Source organism: Galeopterus variegatus, unplaced genomic scaffold (genome assembly GCF_000696425.1).
Source record: "Galeopterus variegatus unplaced genomic scaffold, G_variegatus-3.0.2 Scaffold1289, whole genome shotgun sequence".
Lineage (NCBI taxonomy): Eukaryota > Metazoa > Chordata > Mammalia > Dermoptera > Cynocephalidae > Galeopterus > Galeopterus variegatus.
In genome coordinates, this window is record NW_007727400.1 from 235634 (window position 1) to 246446 (window position 10813).

At 34.8% G+C, this 10813-nt stretch overlaps 1 protein-coding gene across 3 annotated transcripts in view; it reads left to right on the forward strand.

Annotated features, from left to right (window-relative positions):
- LGR5 (leucine-rich repeat containing G protein-coupled receptor 5) overlaps positions 1-10813 on the forward strand; it is a 137195-nt gene that overhangs the window by 76892 nt on the left and 49490 nt on the right. For all 3 annotated transcript variants that reach the window (XM_008576103.1, XM_008576105.1, XM_008576104.1), the window contains exon 3: positions 4105-4176. In XM_008576103.1, the coding sequence (XP_008574325.1) occupies positions 4105-4176 (72 nt within the window). The remainder of the gene's footprint in view (positions 1-4104; positions 4177-10813) is intronic.

Sequence of the window (10813 nt, forward strand, 5' to 3'; positions counted from 1 at the left end):
GTTTGTTAGAGTATAGTTGTTTGTAGTAGTCTGTTATGATCCTTCAAAGAGACACCTGCACACCCATGTTCATTGCAACACTATTCATAGTAGCCAAGAGATGGACTCATTCTAAATGCCCAACAACAGTTGAATAGATTTTTTTAAAAATTGTTTTATATATACAAAATTGGCATACTATTTGACTATTTTTAAAAAATGAAATACTGTCATTTGCAGCAACATGGATGGAACTGGAGAACATCATGTTAAGCAAAGTAAGCCAGGCTCAGAAAGATGAATACTGCATGATTCATTCATATCTGGAATCTAAAAAAAAAGTTGTTCTCATAGAAGTAGAATAATGGGTACCAGGGGCTGGGAGGGAATGCGAGGGGGCAGAGGCAAACTGGTAGAGGGTACAAAGCTATGATATCTACCCTAAGTGAATCAATATATAGTATATCCTTGTGTTGAAACAACATGCTGTATACCACAAATATGTACAAATAAATGTTAAAAAAAAAATTAAAAACAGACTTCAGGGCTGTGGACAGCTTGGCTCCACAGAGCCATCCAGGGGCCCAGATTCCTTCTGTCTTTTTGTTGTTCACATTTTGCCTTTAGTGGAGTCTTCTCCACACCAGAATTGTTGATGCTGTCTTACCAGTACCACTTCTGCAGGAAAGGAGAAATAGAGGAAACTGGAGACAAGCAATTTCCTTTTAAGGAGGTGACAGAAGTTTCGCACAGCACTTTTGATCACACTCAAACTTAGTCATGTAAGCATGTTTAGATGCAAGGAAGACTGGGAAATGAGACTCTAGTGGGTGGCCATTTTCTCTGCTAAAACTCTGGGGAGGGTAAATTATTCTACAAGAAGGGAGAATGGATACTGGGGGACAGTTAGTAGTCTCTGCTTAATTAGTTGGGTGCTACTGGGCAACCTACTATGTTTCAGAAACTATTCAAAGCCCTATAATGGATACAAACAGAATCCCCAGGTTCAAGGAGTTCCCAGTCTTTTATGTATAATAAGACAGGCACACACTATAATGTAAACTACAAAATCTATAAGCAAGACACAGAGTGCTTCCAAAGGGGTTCAAAGTAGAGAAACTGCCCATCAGTTTGGAAGGCTCAGAAATGAGGTTGCTCTGAGACACAGAAGGGAGTGGAAGGAAAGCATTTCAGGTGGAGCAAAGGGCTAGAAGGGAGAAAGTATAGGGCATGTCTAAGAAAACCAAGCCTCATGTCTGATTTCGCGCCAGGGTAGAGTACTGATCAGAGAATTATGGGAGAAGAGGCTAAGAGCTTCTTTTCATTTCTTTTCACCTGGCATGAGAACTGACACGGTTTGTGAACAAGACAATGATATCATCAGAACTGGCTTTCCTTTTTTTTTTTTTTTAAGATGACGGGTAAGGGGATCTTAACCCTTGACTTGGTGTTGTCAGCACCACGCTCTCCCAAGTGAGCCACAGGCTGGCCCTAGAACTGGCTTTATAAAGACACTCAGTGAATAAAGGATGAGTAGGCATATGTAGAGACTGAATATAGGGAGACCAGGTGGAAAGTCAGAGTTAAAGTCTAAAGAGGATTTTCTGATAAGACAATTTTGTAGAAAATAAAGAAATAAAACACCTCTGAAGTCACCCTAGTCAAATATTAAGCTGAATTGCATTTTATTAACATATATTTATTGAATGCCTACCACGCTTAGGGTAGTGGCTGTCTACTTTTTCTGACCATGTACAGGAAGAAATAAATTTCTTCCCTTCAATCAATTTTCACAAACATATTTGGAAACAAAGGTATCATAAAACAATACTTCAGTCAGTGCATTCTGCTATTTTTCTACTCTTATCTTTTTTCCTTAATGCTAGACTGAGCCACAAGTTTATTTATTGTTTGAAAAACACTTTCCACCATGAGGAAAGCAAAATAAATACAGTATAAGGGCTATCCAAGTCTTTAAAAAGATGGTATCTGTTAAGGTAAGGAAAAAATGAGTACAAACAAAAATAACACAAGACAAGGTAGGGTAATCACAGAGTGCTGGAGCTGGAAAAGAGCTGAAAAGCCATCGTATCTCAACATGTTAGGTAATTAGTAAGAAAATGAAGCTCAGAAATATTAACTAACTTACATAAGAGCACAAAGCAAGTTAGTGCTGTAGATGCAAGATAAAATGCAGGATTACAAAAATTGTCGTATACTGTATTTTCATTTTTATTCAATTTAATTTGTATTGAGTAAATAATGCTTTTAATACACATACCACAAATGCAATTTAGAAATTCTATTCATAAAATAATTTCAGTATTTATTTAAATATTCACTTATGGTATATTATCAGTGCTGTGAACTGGCAATGAATGGGACCCATATTTAAAGTAGTGTGGTGAATGACTTATGTCAGTCCTGTCAGTAGATCTCTGTGACTGAATTATCTCCCATTTGAAGATAATATCAAAGGTATAAATCTGACGCTGTTAGGCCCTTCAGGAATAAGCATTAGTCAAATGGACCAACTCCACCCTTATCCCCAAACCACTATCTCCATCAAGAAAAGACAGTGGTGTCTTGATTCCCAGTTCTGATCACCATTCTAAGATGCAATCAGCTTCTCCAAAAATTCTGTGCTCTTCTGAGTCACATTGTTGTTCTCGGGTTTTCCATTTTATGGGACCATCTAACCTCTGAGGTTATGCCTTTGATGTGGCTTCTGATAAAGCACTGAACCAGGTGTTTCAGGTACCACATTTTGTTGATCTTTTTTGCGTATTTTCTCTCCTTGACTGTTTCCCACTTAGAAAAATATTATACAATGAACTTTTTAAAAAATGTTTTTCAGTTCCAATGCTTTATTTATTTTAATGCTTATTTTATTTGTTTCATTGTACATGTTTATGAGGTATAATTTGTTGTTTCAATATATGCATATATTGTACAATGATCTAATCAGAATAGTTAGCATATCTATCACCTTAACATTTATCATTTCTCTGTGGCTATAACACTCAAGATCTTCTTTTCTGACTATCTTGGAATGCACAATATAATATCATTAGCTGTTGTCACCATAGAGCACCTGAATTTATCCTTCCCATCTAACTGTAACTTTGCACCAGTCTACCAAGCTTTATCCATTCCCTCCCCTTTCTTTCCCTGCCTCTGGTAATCACTGTTCTTCTATTTCTCTCTTTTAAATTTACTTTTCTTAATTGACCCATGATAATTGTATATATTTATGGAGGACAATATGCTAATTGGGTACATTCATACTGTGTGCAGTGATCATATCAGAGTGCTTAGTATATCTATCACCTCAAACATTTGTCACTTTTGTGTTAGGAACATACAACATCATCTTGATTAGCTATTCAAAGATATAGTACTTTGTTGTTAACTGTAGTCTCCCTGTATTACTGTAGAACAATAGATCCCATTCTTCCTATCTCTTTACTATTTTGTATTCACTTTTACCAGTTAATGATGTCAGAACTTTTTATTAAATAACTCATGTTCATGTCTTCCATTCTAAACTCTTTGTTTTCAATTTTTTAAAGAATTGCTCAATTAAAACATGTTAAATTAATTAAGGTACTCTATCCTTTTCTGGTAGAACTTAAAAAAATTGATTGTGATAGTCTTCATTCTTATTTGACAAGTTAAATAAGAAAGTTGGGCATTTTATGGTATAATTGCAGCAGAAATAGTCTTATCTTTGATTATCTAATTTATTCATGCTTATAAAGAATAGTTGCAAAAATCATGTCACGGTCACATTTTGACATTACAGTTTTTTGCCAATTATAATATGGCATTAGCTTTTGTTTAAAAAATTTTTTGAAGAACAGTTATATATACATATGTAGTGTAAGCTATTAAATGATTTATTGTAAGATAGATAATTTACTACATTTTTCTTTAGGCACTTCTGCCAACATTTTGATTAGAAATTTATAGAATTTTTTACAAAAATAAAACAAGCAAGGTTTTTTATAGTTGCTTTTGACATTTGTGGTTTGAACACAGTTGTACTCAATTTTTTAACAACTAAATGAATACCACATGAAGACAGCAATGCTCACTTTCTCTCCTCTCCATTGAAACCCACAGACGTCTTGCTGGAAACGCTTTGACATACATTCCCAAGGGAGCATTTGCCGGCCTTCACAGTCTTAAAGTTCTGTAAGTAAACATTGGTTTTAGTGTCAAATGGCTGCTAATTAACTTTCAAAGCTTGAGTACTTCTAATAAACTACTTAGATCCATGGGATAATTCACCCAAATTCGAGTCTACCTTCATTGGTGCCATAGAATTATATTATACTTGGCTAAATTTGTGTGTGAAAAAATTTGTCTCTCCTTTTCTAACTTTAATATCTAAAATTGTTTGCCTCTAAGTCACTGCCTTACCAACTCAAACTTCTAAGAGTATTCCCTTTTCCTTTGTGCTATGAAGTTGGAAAGCATGTCTTGAATTATTTTGATCACTGAATGAAGAAATCACTGTGATGCTGATAGAACGAGATCATAGCTTCAAACTAGTTTCGAAACTTGTTTCCTTATGATGCACTGAATAAGGATCAGCTAACAAATACCAAGTTTGTGTTCCATCTGTGAATAGATGTGGAAAAGCCTAGTACATAGAAGATATACTGAGAAATTATTTAATTAAGAACGAGATCATAGCTTCAAACTAGTTTCGAAACTTGTTTCCTTATGATGCACTGAATAAGGATCAGCTAACAAATACCAAGTTTGTGTTCCGTCTGTGAATAGATGTGGAAAAGCCTAGTACATAGAAGATATACTGAGAAATTATTTAATTAATAAATGTTAATTCATGGAGAATTTTAAGTATGGGTTTTCTTATTATTTAATGTCCAACTTTTCAATTTGTTTATCAGAAGATTTATTATTATTGAATAACCCCTTCATCCAGTACCCATTGCTTAATTTTCTTCCAATTTGTTCTGTGTAGGAAAAAAAAGGCACCTAGGTAGAGAAAATAGATAATGTAAGTTGAAAGTCATACTAGGGAAATTTTATTTCAGAAAAAAAGTCCTGATTTTATTTCCTTCCTTTAAAATAAGTTATTAACTATAAAAAAATCACTTTATAAATTTCCACTTAATGAAAATTGCATTCTAGTGGCCTGAGAAATACACAGATCAAAAAGAGCAATTTAATTAAATTTAATATTTTGTTAAAAGTTCGATTCAACAGCAGAACCGTTGTTTGGTCTGCTTAGGTGTTTGGGTTTGGTTTCCCTTTCCCTCTTTGGATTTATTTTTTTGGCTATTGAGCAGAAATATTTTTAAATTGTCAGGTTGCCAAACCCTAATGTCAATTTATTATGTGGCAAAAATTCTAAGTTGTAGCACCAGTTCCAATGCACCTACATCTCTGTGAAGCCAGAAAAATATTTGAAACCATTCAAAATGCATCACGAAAGTCAAGTTTAGATAAGACAACTATAGTGATTTTTCCCTTGGTCAAGCTATGTACCACTAAGTATTTTGGATACTTATTAAATAAATTATACTTGAATCAATTATTTTAACTCACTTAACAAAATGTATATTGGAAATATGAGCTAGTGTGTATGTGAGTGTGTATGTGTAAGTATATCTCCAGCTGTCATAATTTGAATTATGAATATACAAGTATAATATGAATACATATAAATTATACTATATGAATATATATTAATTATACATAAACTAGTTATGAAAATTGTATAGAATTATAATTGGTATTTTTGGTTTGTTTGTTTTTTTTGGCGGCTGCCTGGTATGAGGATCCGAACCCGTGACTTTGGTATTATAAAGCTGTGTTCCTAACAAACTAAGCTAACCAGCCAGCCACAGTTATAGTTTTAAATCCTTGAATTCTTAAGTTTGAATTACCCAAGTTTTGTATGAACTTTTCCATCATAGCATTTTTAAATGTTCTTGCTATACCATTATCTATTTATAATTACATTGTACGAGTATTGCAATTGGATGTTTGCTTTCCACAATACACGAAAGGTCAATGAAATTAGAGATGTCATCTGTGTGGGTCCCTGGTATATCCCCAGCTCCTAGAACAGTATCTGACTTATAGTAGACATTCAATAAATATTTGTTGAATGAATAATTTAGACTGATGATACAGTGAGAACAGGGAGTTCTAGACTTGTCAGCTCTGTCTTCATTTGTATGGTATTGCCCCATACTCTGTATTTATTAACGGAATATCTATTATATACTAAACAAAAACATTGTGCCTTCATATCTTATATGGGTATTTACCTGCAAGCAGGTTTTATATACCCAGAATGCTTCTGCACACCCTTTGCTGCTTCCTATGGTGCATTTTGTCTGAACACTCCAGAGAGCATTAGATTAATCTGATTTAAAAATGAAAATCAAAGGTTATCTCTCAAGCTTACCATTTAAATGTATCATTTCCAGCAGAAAAAAAGTAAAATGTGGCATTTAGATCCCCTCTTTATGTACTCCTAACTTAACCAATGTTTCCTGTCTCCTGTACAATCAGGAATTCAGCAAGCCTGGTGAGTGTGATACTCAAAGTAGCATTAAACAAGTAATTGCTGGAAATGCAAAGATCAATAAATACAGTTAATGCCCTTGAAAAGCTTATAATCTAGTGACAGATTGCGGGACCAGGGTAAAGGGACCAAGACAGATAAACAGATCTCCTGTGATTCTTGTGGAAAGTGTGTCTAGAAATGTGTGTAGGGCACTGTGGAGCTGTAGAGGTTGGGGAGCATTTAGTCCAGTCCAGTGGTTCAGATCTGGCTTCCTAAGAGAGAGGTTTTCCCAGACAGATGACCCAAGAGCTAAGTCTTGAAGCACAATTAGGGATTAGCCACCCCAATAATGTGGCCAACTGAGAGGACAACGTGCACAGAGACACAGAGGCACGAAGGACCCACGATGAACAAGTAGCTCCAAGCAGGTTAGCACTCGAACATTAAGGGAAAGATCGCCACAATTCTCTATTTGTCTTTGTACTTGTGGAAGGGCCTGAAGAGACAGGGATCCCATATGGCCTGAAGAGACAGGGATCCCATATGTCATTTCCAAAAACATGGACATTACTATGTTCTAGACATGATGAGGAGACAAGGAAAGATATAAGCAAGAGAGTGGCATGTTCAGACTTTGCTGTTTAGCTAGATCACTGTCAATGTGAGGAGGACCCAGACCTTGCCAGGAACTATGTTTACTCTTCTCTTTGCTGACTTAAGGATTTATACTCAACAAGTGGACTCAAATTGTCAAATATTTTGCAAGTATTTTGGTGTTTGTCTCAGTCCATTTGGCTGCTATAACAGAATACCACAGACTGGGTAATTTATAAGCAACAGAAATTTATTTTTCACAGTTCTGGAAGCTGGGAAGCCTAAGATCAAGGTGCCAGCATCTGGTGAGGGCTGCCCTCTACTTCCACGATGGCACCTTGAACACTTATAAGGCAAATGGCAGAAGGGCAAAAAGGGATCAAACTCCCTCTGTCAAGCCCTGTCATTAATCCATTTCTTATGATTATGTTCCAAAAATTTTTAAAGGCAATAATACAAAATATTTATAAAGCAAACTTTGTTAATGAAATTCAGTGAGATCTCTGCAAGGCAAATGGCAGAAGGGCAAAAAGGGATCAAACTGCCTCTGTCAAGCCCTGTCATTAATCCATTTCTTATGATTATGTTCCAAAAATTTTTTAAGGCAATAATACAAAATATTTATAAAGCAAACTTTGTTAATGAAATTCAGTGAGATCTCTGTGTTTCTTGTTTCCCTACTAATTTAATAATACCTCCTGAAAGGCCCCACTTTCTAAGTGGTCTCACCCAACACCTCACAAATAGCCCCATCATCCAACAATGTTACATTGGGGATTAAGATTCAACATGAATTTTTGGAAGGGACGAAAACATTCAAACCATAGCAGTGTTAGAGCAATGGTTCTCAACCATGGTAGTTCTGCCTGCTATGGAGTCTTGGAAATTTGTGGGAGCATCTTTGGTTGTGCAAATGATTGACATTTAGTAAACTGTCCTGTAATGTGCTGCACAGCCCAGGATGAAGAAGAATTCTCCCACATCCTACCTGACTTCTGTCTCTCCATATCAAATATAAATCAATAATACTTTAATGTATTATTATACTAAAGATTTTACAAGAAGTTCTGCATAAGCCTAATAATATTCACCCAAACTCATTGAATAATTAACTTCAGTTTGTGCATCCTGTGTATTCCTGGCATTGTAGGATTTCTAACAACGTATTTAGTTTAAAATGGTGCTAGTGCAGTAAAAGCATTACCTCAAAAGCCACAAAACAAATTAGAAATATATAACTGTGGAAATGTGAAACTTCTTAAAAATAACTATCATTAAATTAGCAGAGAAACAAGAAACAAAGGGATTTTATTGAATTTCATTAACAAAGTTTGCTTTATAAATATTTTGCATTATTGCCTTTTAAAATTTTTGGAACACAATCATACAAAATTTATGGTGTGACAATTATATAATGATTTATTTATTTGGGGGTAGTTTGTTGCTTTTTTAATATTACTCTTCCACTACTTAGCAGGGTCTACTGCCCAGCTTCTATGAAGGCAGTTTTGTGACTTTCTTTTTCCAATTCAACCTTGATTCCTCATTGCCTATAAAGGGATATTCTCTTCAGGGCCTTTTGAAATGCCAAAGAATGAATGCTCACCTCAGCATGTTATGGAATTTTGGGACAGGACGAATGTTCTCTGTGATGTTTCAACACTATCTTGTCCTAAAATGTAGGAAATTATTTTGACACTACTCTTATCTATAAGAAACACTCATTTGTGAGAGTATCCATGCTCATCTATGAGTGTCACACTTCCTCACTGTCTCAACTACAACATTTGTAATTCGTCTTGGCATGTTATCTTTATTTTAATAATGGTTATTTCCTTTTCCCTGTTATAATGTATAAGCATGGTCTGTTACTACATATCTTAACTAGTTTTTATTCTAGTATACATCTAGACCTCTACTTTGATGTTCCTATTCTTGTACAGAATAGATTCTGATCATGTTATTTTTCTCACACCCAACCTTATTAATTAAAAGGAGAGGGAAATTCATAGAAATGTCTCCTAGGGTAGTCACGTATGAGCATAACGTCTATAGTGATATATATATCATTTTACTATAAATTACTTTTTTATATTTTTCCTTTTATAATACATTAGGGCAGTGCATTATATTGATTTTTTTCTTTGAAATTATTGTGTAGATAGGCTACATTTTTATGAATTTCACTTACGTATGGTAGAAGAGGTATTACAATATATTTGGTATTAAAGGGACCATAGATCTAATAGGGTTGGGAACCACATAGATAGAGGTAAAATGCTGAACAAGCTAGAACTGTCTCTATCCCCACGGAAATTCTCTCAAATGTTTTATAAAGTCCAAAAGTGGCTTGGGAAAAAGAAATAAATAATTGTATTGTAGCAAGGTGAGAAAGATAATATTCATTTGGGGCCCTGACCTGAATAAGGAGGGTAAGGAGGCCATATGGTAGAAGAAGAGAAAGATAATAGTGATCCAGTTCATCAAGATGGAACGTGAAGATGGCAGTAGCCATCCTGGAGTAGGGCTGTTTTATATATGAACTCTTATTACTGTGAGCTCTGAAAGATCATGAATATTTAAGATTATTTTCCTGTAAATATTGGCCTTAATAAAAAATAAGTTACTCGTTCTGTATTGCAAAATACCCAATCCAGTGGAACTCTGAACCAGGCTATCCTCAACGATGATTTGTTTTCTTGTGTAAGCAACTTAGTCCAGGAATAGCTCATCCTACTGCTGCTCATCACCAAAACCAAAGCCACATGGAGGTGATGGGTAAAACTAACCATAGAAAAGTCACAATTAGCCAGAATTCCCCCATTCCCATGTAGACTCTGAGAGCCTTGAGAGTTACCTGATATCTACACATAGGACAATTAGGCAGAGGGAATACCTAAGAATTGGGCCATCAATTTTCACTAAGTCCCCATTCAACAAGTCATTTTATCTCCCTTTGTTTCACTGTACCTGTTCTTATTTAGTCTTGTTGGCAAAAAAAAAAAAAAAAAATCATCAAAAAATTGTATAGTTAGAATAGTACAGGGATGCTATATGAAAGAGTGAATATTTTAAAGTTCCTCAGGGAAAGAAGTTAAGAATATATGAAGTCATCCTTTGTCTCTAGAGAAAGTGTTTTAGTTTCTTTTTTTACCCGTATGTGAATGATAAAAATGAAGTTATAAGTGCCTACACCCATATTCAATACACAGTGTATTCTGCTGACGTTCAATGTATTTACTAAGGAGTATTTGCAAAGGAAATCAGCAGCCATGTTGTGAGTGCTTTCTATTTTAATTGCACTCCGTAGTGCTATAAACCCTTTAATTGTTTTGTCTTCCACTGGAAAATCGTAAACCAAAACAGAATTTTCTAATTAACTCACTGGAGACTTATAAGGCTGTAATAGAGATAACTTGCTCTCGTTTTGTCATTTGGAAGTGATTAAACAGAAGTTCATTCTTTAGGGAGAGACCAGGGCTTGAATTGATGTTTTTAAAAGTTATATCTTTGGTGTTTTACAGGTAGGTTGAAAAATTACATCTCTGGGAGTAGCTTGGGGGTGGCTTTAAAAGTTATTATTAAGCCCATTTAAGTTCCATTTTTCTGAAGAAAGATATATAAAGTTGCAACTATTTGATGAAGGAAACCGACCTAAAATCTTTTATCTTCTACTCCAGTTTTCCAGGT